This window comes from Ischnura elegans, chromosome 11 (assembly GCF_921293095.1).
Source record: "Ischnura elegans chromosome 11, ioIscEleg1.1, whole genome shotgun sequence".
Classification (NCBI taxonomy): Eukaryota; Metazoa; Arthropoda; class Insecta; order Odonata; family Coenagrionidae; genus Ischnura; species Ischnura elegans.
Genome location: NC_060256.1, coordinates 27,982,426 through 27,996,825, shown reverse-complemented (window position 1 = coordinate 27,996,825; position 14,400 = coordinate 27,982,426). Strand labels below are relative to the sequence as shown.

The 14,400-nt window shown below is 36.0% G+C and overlaps 1 protein-coding gene across 1 annotated transcript in view; it reads right to left on the bottom strand.

The window, feature by feature from the left end:
- Positions 1–2,845: 2,845 nt before the first annotated feature.
- Positions 2,846–14,400, bottom strand: part of LOC124167923 (helicase SKI2W) — a 31,449-nt gene continuing 19,894 nt past the window's right edge. Inside the window, exons 12-19 of the mRNA XM_046545986.1 lie at positions 12,563–12,888; positions 9,910–10,133; positions 8,963–9,217; positions 8,301–8,520; positions 7,352–7,502; positions 5,554–5,738; positions 3,769–3,909; positions 2,846–3,203 (exon numbers count right to left, since the gene is read on the bottom strand). Coding sequence (XP_046401942.1) covers positions 3,003–3,203; positions 3,769–3,909; positions 5,554–5,738; positions 7,352–7,502; positions 8,301–8,520; positions 8,963–9,217; positions 9,910–10,133; positions 12,563–12,888 — 1,703 coding nt within the window. The 3' untranslated portion in view covers positions 2,846–3,002. The remainder of the gene's footprint in view (positions 3,204–3,768; positions 3,910–5,553; positions 5,739–7,351; positions 7,503–8,300; positions 8,521–8,962; positions 9,218–9,909; positions 10,134–12,562; positions 12,889–14,400) is intronic.

Sequence of the window (14,400 nt, the reverse complement as noted above, 5' to 3'; positions counted from 1 at the left end):
ACTGTAGAAAACAGAAGAGTGAACTTTCATGATTTTTGCACCTATGAAATCAATGGGGAGGAGACATAATTTCCTACAGTAAATTAGTTATTTTGCTGGTTATTAGTTCCAAGATATATCTCAAATTAGCAGAATCACCAAGGTGTACCTGATAATTTCTTGGCCATTATGTCATAAACTAAATACAAATTGGTTATCACACTGTGATATGGTAGTTGTAGATTCCTGCCATTTGCGACCATTATCTCAATCCTTTAAGTTTTTAATTACAGTGGAACCCCGATTTATCGTTCCCGCATTCATCGTTTTCCCGCATTCATCGTTCGCCGCTCCTGGTCCCAAATTAAGTTCCATAAAGACAATGTAATTTTTTCCCGCATCTATCGTTCCCCGAAGTATCGTTTTCCCGCATTCATCGTTTGAAGATCGCGGTCCCGTCGAATAATTTTTCCGCATTCATCGTTTGATAAAAATGAGACGAAGTGTTTACAACGTGTTATTTATGGCTAATAACAACAGACACATAGTTTGAATCTTCCCAAGGAGATTGAAATGCGATAGGGAGAAGCAGAGTGCCGTGGGATAGTTACATTAGCGCATTTCCCAAGATCCGGTATCCCCCTCCATTCAACATTCAGCGAGTGAACTCGCCTCCCCCCAGTTGAAGCTTTCTTCTTCTCCGAAATAAAAAAAGGTCCCAGCTCGAGCAGGGATCATATTACGACGACCTTAGCTTCGAAAGAAAATATCAAGTTACTCGAGAACAAAAGAAACCTTTTTCACGCCTCCCCCTTTCTCGACCGCTGACTTTTTTTTAGCTGACTCGCGTCAAGATCCCCACCTCTGGAGGTCAACTGCTGCATGAATCACCGATTAGCCCAAAAGGTGTGTAAAAAAGAATTTCGGAAATTGGTATTATACTTTTATTAGATTGAGATATTAGTGATGTGCACGTAATTCAAAAAAGAATGATACCAAACACGACGTATTTCTAACGTTATTTAACCATTTTAAGCAAGGAAATAGTTGGAATAATACGATGGTGATTTCTGGCGAATATCGATATCCTCGCAGCTGATAGTGAGCTTCACGGCAGTTGATGCGGATTTTTTTTCGAAAACATGGCGTCTGGTTACAATTTACGAGTTATGCTACAAGTCTCACTTGTCTGAGGTGCTAACGAAGCAATATCTTCTCAGGATATTTTGTTCTCCCTACTAGCAATCTGAATTCATCTGCTCATCTAGAGCTACGCTACTTATTGTTAGAAATGAGTGGGTAAGTTGCCTTCTCTATAGGATAAAAAATTTCATTGCGCAGTCATATGGTCATGCTTCACCCTCTGCAGTATAAGCTCTGCCTACGCCGTACACGATAGCATTAGTGCCGAACTTCACCTCGTACGAGTGGTTCCGTACTTTCCCGGGTGGATTGACTTAAAACTAGCGAGTGTTTTCCGTGTGGGTTCAATGGAGTCCGGTTTCATTTTCATTAGTTTTATTCTTATTCGTCTTCGGACCATGGTCCTTCCGAAGACACAAGTGAGAACTTTAAAAGATGGACTGAAAATAATTGATGATGAAGAAAAGAATACGGGCTAGAAATACGTGAATATTGCAGAACGCCTCGGTATGTACGGTAGCACATGACGGCAGGGGTGGGAGTAGAGCGAGATCCTTGGTGAAAACAAGAAGTGGGATGAAGCCGAGGATCAGGTGGGCGTGCCGCTGACGATTAACGCCGCATTGCCTCAATCATATTAAAAATTTAATTGCTAGAAAGGAACATTTCAAATAATAGACTATTTTTGGCCTTCTTGATCCATCTCATTACCAATCACTGCAACGGCGAAATCAGTTGTTTGAGGCATAACACGCACATTTCTCTCGTAAATACGTGTACTTGAAATGGCATTTGATGGATAAGAATTTTTACATCAGACAGAAATGCATAATAGCAGTGAAAATTCCGAGTGGAGTGCAAACATTTTTTAGCAAGGCAGCTTGTTCCTTTAGGATATTAGAAAGAGAGATAAGTCGAATCAACAAAATGACCTAAGTGTTTCGATAAAGTAATAATATTCCAGTAATCAGCTAAAATCTCGCTTGAATCCATTGATGAATATCATAATTCGCAAAAATCCAGTGGATCCTGGGACATAGGCAACCCGGACAACCATTCCCGCATCGATCGTTTTCCCGCATTCATCGTTTTTTTCATCCATCCCCCTGAAAAACGACAGATCGAGGTTCCACTGTATCACAATAATATAAAATCATTTGGATTATTGGAAGTCACTATTTTTCAAATTTGCACTCACTACATTGAATGCATTTGGTTTAACGTGAGACCATTAGAATTCATTCTAATCTTTGATGATTAATGTCAGAAAATATCCAAAATATTTAGCAAAATTTCCATTCTATTAAAAATCCTACAAGAAATTAAATTATGGAAACGTTTCAAGTTTAGCCATCTTTAGAAACACTGAGAACTAACCTGTTATTAATGGTTTTTGACCCTTTGCTGTATTAAAATAGCAGAGGAATGTGATGACATAAAAACATTCCCTCTGGTTGGTAATGCAACTTGTAATTATAGTCAAGGATCTTAAATGCAGAACCATATGGATACATATATATGTATAGCCATAGTTTTTCAGGACTGTTTCAGTGATGAACAGTATGTGAAAGGTTCATTGCAAAGTAAGTCTAACAAAAATACCAAAGGATGGAAAAAAAATATTACAGCAATGTATATGCTGGCAGAACTGAAGATTAATATCTACATCTGATGTCTAAAGAAAAGATATAGAAAATGACTGCATTAAATCAGGTGTGAAATATCTGGGTTAATAAATGAACTTTATATAAAAAATCAATAGTTACTTTCAGAAATACAGGTCCAATTAGCTTGCATCAGACTTCAGTCCCATCATAAGGTAAATTATAATTGAGGCAGGAAGCATTTTCATATTTTTTGGCACTTCTTCAGTCAATAAATTATTCTGTATACAAACTTGCTGCAAAAACAATATCACGTTTTATAGCTTGGCTTGCTTCTTCAAACTTGGCAACAAGGGTGACATCACCAAATGTGTTTGCAACTTTCTTCATGTCCTGCAGCATTTCATTCAGCTGCACTATACACCTCACAATGATTCCCTCTTGCACATCAGTGAGTGGAACTATTTCTGCAAAAGGCTAGAAGAACAAATACACCACAATTTACTTTGAAAGCCATGAATATGCACTAGAATCATTGTATTTTTCAACACACTTATTTCAAAAATGTAATTTTTCAAAATTTGCATGATTGAGTTGGTGTGGCATTTCTTATTAACAATTTTTTTCCCACTTGTTGCAAAAATATCAAAATTTCACGTAGTTTTTGATATGTACTACGTAGTACATATATGATTATTATACTCAGTTATTTTGAAACTGCTTCCCTTTAAAAGATTTTATAAGGAGGGTTCTTTGATGTTAGGAATGAAAAACTGTCCATAAAGAATTCAGAATTAAAATGAAGGTAGCACTACTGTCTAGAAGTGGGAGAAAGAGATTTTTGAAAAGAAAAGTTGAAAACTCTATCACCATCTATGGTATCTATGAGTTTTAGTTCAATTTATACATACATATTCCCAACATAATGCTTTAGTGAAATTTCTTATTTTTCAGAAGGAAGTTCAACAGATACTCATGTCCACAGTAGGTAACAGACAAGCAATACACCATCAGTGGAAAATGTAAAAGAGCAGAGATTTACCTTGTTCAAGGCCCATTCATACACAACTTCAACTAGGCCAAAATTCAGCTTTGAATCGTTCATCATTTCCCCTTGCTCCAATCCACAATCTATCTGCATCTTGTTCACTTGCTTTTCAATTTCCTCTATAGTCTTTTTACCCTATAAAGAAAAATCCTCATAAAATAATGACTGACCAATTGGAGAAAAAAAACAGAATTTACTACGTGATGAAATTAAAATGCACATTAAGAAAATGGTTTACCATATAAAAAGAAAAAAACAAAAGAATTCTACAATTTTAACCTCCTTGAAATGAAACACACACTAATTATTTTGTGGCAATTCATCTTGAACAAAGGTTTAATTTAGAGATGTTGGACGAAGCCGAGTATCAGATGGGCATGCCGCTGAAATGGCGTTTGGTAGATAAGAATGTATACATAAGACAAAAATCCATCGTAGCAGTGTAAATGCCGAGACCGCATGCAATCATTTTTCGCGAGGTGGTGTGTCCCCTTAGAATATTTGAAAGAGATGTTAGTTGAATCAACTATATGCCCAAATTGTTTCCATAAAATTAAAATATTCCATTAATCAGCTAAATTCCTGTTTGAATCCTTTAAAGGAAGTCACAATTACTCGCAAAAATCCTGGGTTTCCTGCTGCATAGGCAACCTAGGCACACATTCCCGCATTCATCGTTTTTTTCGTCCATCCCCTTGAAAAATGATAGATCGAGGTTCCACTGTATACCTTTTTATTTATACATTCATCAAGTGAAATAGAAGAAGAAACGTACGTTTAATATGCTTTGCGCAATTCTAGTATTCGAGATATTTGAATATTCGAGCAATGATTTAATATTCGAATTCGATATTCGAGTTCGAGAAATCTGCTATTCGACCCATCTCTAGTTTAATTGAATACAATTTCACAACACCACAATTCATACGACGAAACTCACCCCCTCGGTTTTATTGATGTATGTCATCTAGAATCTTTTGAACAGTCGGGATTTGAATGAGACAAATAGATATTTGTACCCCTCCACATCCCCAACCCTTATAACTTCCAACCATTTAGCCCTAATCCCTCATTAAGCAACTGCCAGGCATATTGGTCCTGACATTTGCCCCAATTCCTGGATCCCAAACAACTGTTGTGCAAACCACCCACCAATTCATGCCTTATTAAGGAGGCAGTAGAGATGATCGGAACAACCTGAAACTTCAATTGAGATAAGAACATGCAAATACCCAATGTGACAAGGCACTTTTCTGAGAAAGTCCTCAAAACATCAGCTACTGAAGTGAAAGGAGAAAAAGGTGCAAAACCCATTAAAAAAGATGGAAACTTAATGAAGCTTAATTTATGACCAGGCCACCAGTGTTTCCAGCAAAATATCATCCCTAAAATGAATGAATATAGGTAGATGTAAACTCCAAAATGCCTAGAATCCACCTGAGTTACTCCCTGATTTTGCAAGCTGAAATTGGTCTTTATGGTACCAACTAACTCCATCATATAGACTTTAAAGTTGAAGATAATAAAAGAAAAAAATATGAAGAATCTTTCCTGCAGGTAAACAATGTTCATTTCAAGTCACACGAAAACTGATAAGCTGAAAACTTTTAAAAAGAGATGAACATATATCTTAATAATCAAATTTAAAGATTCATCTCCACATACAATTTGATGTCAAACAAAATATATTCATAATTTATGCAAATATATGTGGGTATTTTAAAGCTTAAATCTTCTACAAAAACAAAAATGGTGAATTGGATTCTCATGTAAACATACCTCCTCAAGAACTTTCGTGAGCTGGGGCTCAACATTGGTTTTTGCTTGGAACATCAACGCTGATAGGAGGGCAGCCATCTCCGTGGGCTCCATGCTGTTGAAAACATGTTGGAATATGATCTCCGTCAGGATAAGTTCTTGGTTGTTGCTGCTAAGTTGGCATGCTGCTCTCCCTTTCATTTCCACTGATTAGGTGAGAGAAACAGAGGGAATCAACCAAATGTAATCATTGCATAGAAACATTGACTGCATCATATAGTCCCAGACAAGAACCCAAAGGAATTTCCTTCATTTAAAACAACCAACTTAGCATTTAAAGCTTATTGTGATACATTTAGGACTTCTCCACGAATTTAAAAATCATAAAAATGACCCTTTCAAGAGTTGTGAAAGGAGGAGACTAAGAAGACCTCAGCATTGAAGGTCTAAGTTTTTGCTCTTCTTTCATTCATCAGATGGGAACAACCCCGCATATAAACAACAATAACTAAAAGAATCTACAACAATGAAAAAATGAGGATTTTTGGAATCTCATGCAATAAATTTTCCAGATTCCTTCAGTAATGATTTTGCATGTACAATGAGACTCTAGAAAACCTGAGTGAATGTTAAATATTATAAACAATAGTCATTAACCCTTTTGCTGCTGCTCACTCTTCAGAAACCTGCACGTCATGTGTGGCAAAAGTGCTGAGCGCAAGGCGGGGAGGTAGGAAAGGTACGTTCACAGCAGCCTCCTGTGTGCACGTACCAGGTAGGTTCATAGCAGCAAAAGGGTTAAAGAGAATAGAAGTATTGGATTCATCTACTAACAGAATCATTGACTCTGAAATTTATAAATTGAACTTCTTAACACTCTTTTGAGTTTTCTCGTAAAATGGTAATCAATTCTCATCCACCTACAATGTTATTTAACAAGAAGAGAAAGACCTTGTATTCACTCAAAAGCAACACAACCATTGTTCTCCTTCTCCCACCTCCTTTCTCTTAATTACACTAGTTTCCTAAAATTCATTAAAACAATCAAGAAAAAACTTATTAAGAATCTTATTTACACTTTTATAGAGAGTGAATCTTGCATGAATCTGACGTTTATCAGGCTAACAATTAACAACGGAAAACAACTTAATTTTGCAACAAGGGAGATTAAATTGCATTAACAAGCTGGAGAAGGATATTTCACCATTTGCTTCAGTGCTGAAAGAATATTTGCCAAGTTGACAGCATTATTATTCTCAATAAGTATTTTAGACCAAATACCTTCATGAAAGACAAATATTGACTTGCCTCCCAGAAGAAGAAATTGAAAAAATGGCATTTTTTTAATTTCGATGCAAGTTTTAATAAAATTCTCAATGAATCTCATTCAATTCAAAATTCAGTAAAACGTACTACATAATTCAAGGCATAAGACAAGTGGAGTCTTTCTCACACCTTTCATTTAACTTCAAAAATTTTGATCTCACTGGCAACGGATGAGTCAAAGTGCACGAGAAATTCTGAAAAATTGTATGTTTTCAATGCAGTAATAATCAGCATTAACACATTGCCATACATAGTCTGCCATTTTGCCACATCAGTTATAGCAAGAATATCAACAAATGAAAACGATACATGCAACAATTGAAAATCAAACACAATTCTGTTTGTTAAAAGTATACAATGGCTGTGGTTAGCATCATGTTAGAGAAAATGGATATGAGGTATCAATAAAGACTAGAATAGGGTTTGTATATTTTTCGATAAATCTTACACTGAAACTTCAAGTACACGTAATGGCCACAACCATGCTACTCACCATGATTGTTGTGGTCGATGTAACCTAGTTCCCTTAACACTCGCACCCTCGCACAATACTCTGGGTAGAGTGAAAGGCTCTCATGGGATTTCATGAATTCCAATTTAGATTTCCTGTCCTCAAGCCACTTCTTCTTGAAGAGTATTTTGAACTATGGGACAAAATCAAGAAATCATGTACATCATTCCCTTCCAGCTTTCTTCAATTGAAGAATTAACTCGAAATTCCACTTGAATAATGACTGGTGATTATCATATGCAGCGCTCAGGACTAGGACATATGTAATTTAATTAAAGAAAGAGATGTCACATATGCCACAAATAATGCTTCCAGAGTTAAAATACTCAAATATATGGAAAAACTGCAGCATACGTTAAAAATGCCAAAATTTGAGAATTATACCTAGGTGGAATAATATAACTGGAGCTGATGAGGAACATAGGTACATAGGTATATCAACAATTTTCCATTAGCGATAGTGGTAAGTCGGTCTCCATATGCAATATGTACCTCACGGACTATAAAATACAACAACTATATTAACGACCATACAAATCTGAAATATTTGATACTTCATTGATAGACTATTCAGCGTGTTGCCAACTTTTTTATGATTCTCTGTTTTATGGACAACTTTCCACTTAAAATATATTTCCTCCCAGGTGCCACTAGTTGGTTCATGAAAGGCAACCTCACATAGAAACAATAAACCAGCTCTCCAAGCAAAATGTACATTCATAACAGAAACTAAAACATATGAACACTATAAAAAGCATGAGAAAGCAGCCCAAAAATAATCATGCACACACCGAATGATTTATCAAGGAATCATGTTCGATAAAAAAATGGCTGGCACACAAAAAAGACTAAATAAGTAGACTTGTGTATTAGACAATACAAGTAAGCACTTGCTATGGTAGGATTATTTTGTACTTTGCCAGAAACTCACCTGATCCTCAAAGCTCAAAGCTTTACTGAAGTCGAACTTGTTGACATCTGATTTCATAACATTAATGGGCTCCATGATCCTGAACATTTTGATATCCTTGATTCCTATATCTGTGAGTGGATTGAGCAATGGCAGAGTTTTGAGACCAGATGATACATCAAGTGTTAACTGAGTAAGTTCCCTGATCACATGTGCACATGAAGGCCCTGGGGGATCATTTCTGAAAGAGAATTACATTCAACGTGGCTTAGGAAACAAAGACTCAAATAATGCACATTGGCATACCTAATCCTACATGGCATTGTAATTGACACAATTTTTACCAAGGTGAAAGACTGGTAATTGATCCATTACTAGAGATGCGTGAAAATCGCAAATGCGATAAATTCTTATTCCTTAATTTATTATTGTTCTACAACATAGTTATTTAAAATATTCTGTATTTTGTCATATAGCTGTGTTTCAATATATTTTATTGTCATCTACCTTGTTATGAAAATAAAAAACAGATGCTACAAAATGCGATGATAAACTGTTATTGAAAGTGTGATAAAATAAAAATGAAGTGCGATTTTCACGTATCTCTATCCATTACTAATTGAAATAAAATTTAAAAATTGGATTCACAAACAGGAGATTTTTAAAAATAGGCCAACACCCACCTAAACCTTGGTATTTGCCTCTTGTCCCAGTCTGCCATAACCCGATCAACCTCAATCTTGATGACAATATCAACAATGTGAAGAATGTCCCCAGGTCTCACCCAGGTAACAATGTGGTTTCCGTGCATGAGCATAGACTCTTCTGGATAGAAGATCTTTGGGTTGGCCAATGAGAGAAGCTTATTCCAATGCTCTTCCTGCTCATCAGTCTCTGTCTCGGCTGCTGTCTTCTTCTTTGCCTGCGTGGGATATTTACTATAAAGGGAGGGAGAAGGAAGAGCTTGGTAAGACTCTGAGATCACTAATGTTAAAAAATTCGGATGCATAAAAACTATATAAAAAATGAAAAGCATTCGGATATAGAGCTCTCAAGTTTTCGTATCAAGTAATAATGTTGAACTAAACACACATTGTAACAACAAAGTCTTCCATGACCCTAAAGATGAGAAAATACTACATCATCAAAATATCAGTGTAGTACACCAACTTTTATTGCTTGGAACCCAAGACACACCAAATTCAGGGAAAACCTCAAATACTAGACCAAAAGCACACATAAAGATCTTTACATAGAATTGATGCCAATAACTTTAAGTCTAATTTCACTACCCTTAGGATATTTGGAAGAATATTTCAATAGTCATTAACAGATTGAAGAAAAATCTACATATGACAAGCAAGAATGAATTCTTCAATGGCCTCTCAAAATGTTGCATAAATTAACTTACATCACCCAATTGACAAAATTTTCAATGCTAATAATGACTTGATGTTACTTGATGATGATATTTGATATGATATTTTACATCTGTCTTGGAAAAATATAGCCTCAAACAGTAGCAAAGCAAAGGCATTCTAAAAATAAAAAAATGCACTATGGTATAGGAGGTTCAACCTTATTCCTAGAGGAGGACTTTATAATATGTAATAATAATCATCAAACTTACATTTGAGTGTCTACAAGATTGATTTCTGAGTCATCCTCAGGGGTATCTTCATCATCACACAAATGAAGGACATAGAACGGCTTTGCTGCCCTAGCAGTAGATGATGAGGTGATCTCATTCTTGAGTACCACTGAGAGGCGTTGACGATATTCTCCATAAGATATGACCATTAAGCGACCAGGAACAATTGCTTTCATTGCCTGGCTTGTCCTCATTATCACAGGCTAAAAGAGAATGAGTAGGAACATATTGAGGATAGGAGTATCGAAATGCTGCTGTATTGATAAATGTGGCATGGAATTACAAAATTGATATCATATTGATAGATCGGAAACAAAATCGGTGAGATTTTAAAAACTTTGCATAAAATCAGCTGAGATTGTATCCAGAATCCATTATAAATCAAACCTTCAGTAAACCAGTGGTCTAGTGTAGTTACTTCTAAGAAAAAATACAGATAAATCACTGAGGACGAACACTTAATTTTACAAAACTATAAAACTCAATATTGAGAAAATTCATCCAAATGACAAAAAACCAACTCGAAGACCTTAAGTGTAAAATACTGCAACTAACAGAAATCTTAGCATATCAAATTCATAGGCCAGGTTTATTCAAGACTTAGGGTCCATAACCTGACTCAACCTTGAGGCCTCACCCTACCTCCCTGATTCAAATCACAGACTAATATTTATAATGAGTTAATATCCTTATTTTAAAGTTTGCCTTTATGAATCTAAGTTCAACTCAACTCACTTGAGCAAGAGTTGTTGTGGAAATGTTAAGGGATAAACTTTACAAAATAATATGTCTACCTGAACTCATTGCCTCCTATAATGAAATGTAAAAAACTTTGTAATTCCACATAAATTTAACCCTTTCCTGCCGGTGCCTACCATTGGAAAACATTTTCTGTGCTATGAGTAGCATGAGATTATTTTAAACCTCTCCGTACGGAGCTGATTTTTGGGGTGGAGTTACTCTGGTATTTTCATCCCTCAGATTTGGGACCCAGCTCAACAGGACTCGTCCCTTACCCCGAACACTGGACTACACCTTCTAACCCTATCATAGCGCGAATCCACCGTCAACTTATTGCGTTACCAGTGTTTTTTTCAACCAAAAATTGTTTTAGATTTTCAATAATTTAATCTTCTAAAAGAATTATTAGCATTTTTTAAGCATTGTGGAATTTTAAACAGATTTATAGCATTAATAACAACAAAGTTAGTAATTAAAGGTAATAAGGCTATAAATCCGCAAACCCATAATTTTTAACACTAAAATTTTGTTTAAACATTGCTTCCGCACAAAACAAATTAAAGAATTCTTTTCAAAGTATAAAAAATGCAACAAAATATATCATTCCAAAAACTGTTGACAATATAACTTTGCAACGGATTCCTGTGGTGCGGATGATCATAACTGAGTGGGAAGGTCGGGCTGAATTGCCGAGGAGTGGCCCTAAGGACTCGCAAAGCTGGGTCTCAGGCTGGGTCAGAATGCATCCGACAATTGCTACCTCAGCGGTCACTTCCCTTCCCTCACATCAGGCAGAGCCAATGTCTGGTCATTTGCGTTGAAAAATCCGCGACAGCTATACCCTACGTCAGGTGTTACGCATTTGAAAATGCCCGTCAGCTCCACCCGACGTCCGGTGCGAAAGGGTTAACACTGTATGACCTGGGTTTCAACGTGGCACATCATCATCTGATGTAATAATCTAATTTTCTGTATCGGTATAATATGAGAAAAATACACAACACAACAGAATTCAAGGGGAAGAGGAAACAAACTCCAGGTCTATGTCACCACGTGATGGAGTGCCACGCTAAAACCTAGGCTGTTCAGTATTAAATTCATGCGAAATTATAAAATTATTTACATTCATCATGTTAAGTCGATTCCGAGAAGTCATGCCTGAGACTACGGATCATTGTCGACAGATCATCAATATTACTGAAGAACAATATCACATGTGGAAGTAATAATGAGAGACACATTCCATTTAAAAAACACAAGGCAACAGACATCTTAGAACCCAGTGGCTCAATTTGAGTAGGGACCAGTGGTGGATACATATGGGGGGCATATGCAGGGCCGCCCACATTGCTGAACATTGCAGAACCACAATTGTAAATTATTTATATCATAAGATGACATTGTCTTGTATACATGTACATTTAGTTTAAATAAAACTTTCTAAAACTTTGCATGTGACTTGATAATTATTTCATTATGATAAAAGTAAAGGTGGCTCAAGATATCTTTTGCATTCCCCCTTGTGTTTTTTCTGCATCCACCACTGGTTGAGATGGTTGAGACTCAACTTATCAACTGCAGAGTTTGGCAAAGGTGATCTTTGAGAGTTGAGTGAGAGCTTGTCATACCAATGAGACATTTGAGCTGAGTTTGAGCTAGGATCAAGACTTCAGGTGGCTCAAGATATCTTTTGTGTCCCCCCATACATTTTTTTCTGTATCCACCACTGGTTGGGACTCAACTAATCAACTGATAAGTATGGCATAAATGAACTTTGAGAGTCAAGTGAGACCTTGTAATGACAACGTGGCAACCGAGCTGAGTTTGAGCCAGGATCAAGACTTCAGTGATGCTCTGGAATTCAGCCTTTAGGGTACAACAGCTTTATTACCATTTCATAAATCCACTCCTCAAGGAACTTTGATGCAGACGAGTAGAACTCTTCCATCTTGGCGATCATTTCTGCTGACGCCACCTTCATCTCATCCAGTGCTCTCTTCTCCCTCTCAAGCGTATCTGCCTCAATCAGAGCCCTCAACTGTGACTCCACCTCTGGCAGCTTGGTTTGAACCTCCTCCACCTGCCTCTTGTGCCACATCTCTCTAAACGACATGGACATCATCTGCTCCACCGTGATTGACACACCCCTCTGCTTCATCAAATTGAGGATCATTGAATATGTGAGGCGGAACTTAGAACTCAAAGCTGTAGGCTTGCCTATTGTGTAGGAAAAGAAGACATATTAACCAATTTATTCATCTCAATGGAAACCATTTTTTTAAATATTATCTTGAAGGCTAGGTTATAAATGATTTTTTTCCTCATATTTCAGGAATGGTAGGCATTTTTAAAAGAAGACCTTCTCAACAGCATTATGGACACTACCATTGGCATACATACAATTAACAAAATTAAGACAGATGATTCCAACTAAAATGTATTTGGTCAGGCATACTAAGAAAGTGCAAAAACAAAAAAAATGAGATCAATTGACCTAACCCTTAATTAAATATGAAAAGTAATTGAAAGAAGACCAACATTAAGAGGTGAAAATTCATTAATGCATGTCTCCTTCATCACAAATTAACCTCTAATAATTAAAGAGAAGGAAAATCATGAACATTCACACACTAGGTGACGAGAAAGCCACCAAGGCAGATTTTGAGCCAATTACTTGTAGACTAACATGTAAGAACTTAACCCCACAGCCAGTTTGTAGGTATTGGTAGAAATTACAGCGTTTTGAGTACACATCGCTCCCTCTCAACCTGTCACACATTTTGCCTTTTTCTCATCACATATTACTTGTTTAAAACACGTGACATTATCTTACAAATTTTAGGGTACACATATTAAGTATAGTCAAAATTATTCATTGATGAGGCCTACAAGTTAAGCCGACAAACTACTTAACAAACTACTTACTTAAGTAAAAAAAACAAATGTATCATAATTAGATATTTATACAATTACAAATTAATTGACTAAATGTAATGAACATATTCATTAAATTAGCACAATCATCAACTTGACAGTTAACCCATTAAATCCCAAGCATGTTAATAACTTAAAAATTCCAAATATTTTGATGAATTAGCAATAAAACAGACTCAAATAAGGCAAATTATCGATTTTTATATTTTTATTGTTTTTAGTTTGCGGTTGGTGAAACGTTGCATATACGCAACGTTGGGAGTTCCCCGGGTCAAATGAGCCGTTTTGCTTTTTTTGGAACTCTTTTATTTTTGCAAATAATTCGCTTTTATCATAACCCAAATATGTAATTAACCCAAAATATTGATTAAACTTGGTATTGTTCATGAAATGTAGAGGACCAATCAGTATGTAAATGAATATTGCACTTTTGGTAATCACTAAACATCTGGCTGCTACAAACTCGGCATCTTCGTCATGAATTTTTTCATCACGAACAATATTGTGGCCAACCTTGTCTTTCCTTACTGTATTTCGCAAACTATTTATTTCGTTATGTCCTATATTATGGCAAGTTTAGTGATTAAAAGTGTAGTTGCTCAATCGAAACTTGAAGCTTGTACGTGGTAGAAGTTCCATATTATCAATAACAGACAATTTGTGACTTCCACAAAGTATTTATAAAAATTTATACTATTTGACCGGTTTCGGCTATTACACCATTATAAAGTACAGAAAATATAAAGAAACGGGTCAAATAATAGGAACTTTTATATCGTGGAAGTAACAAAGTGT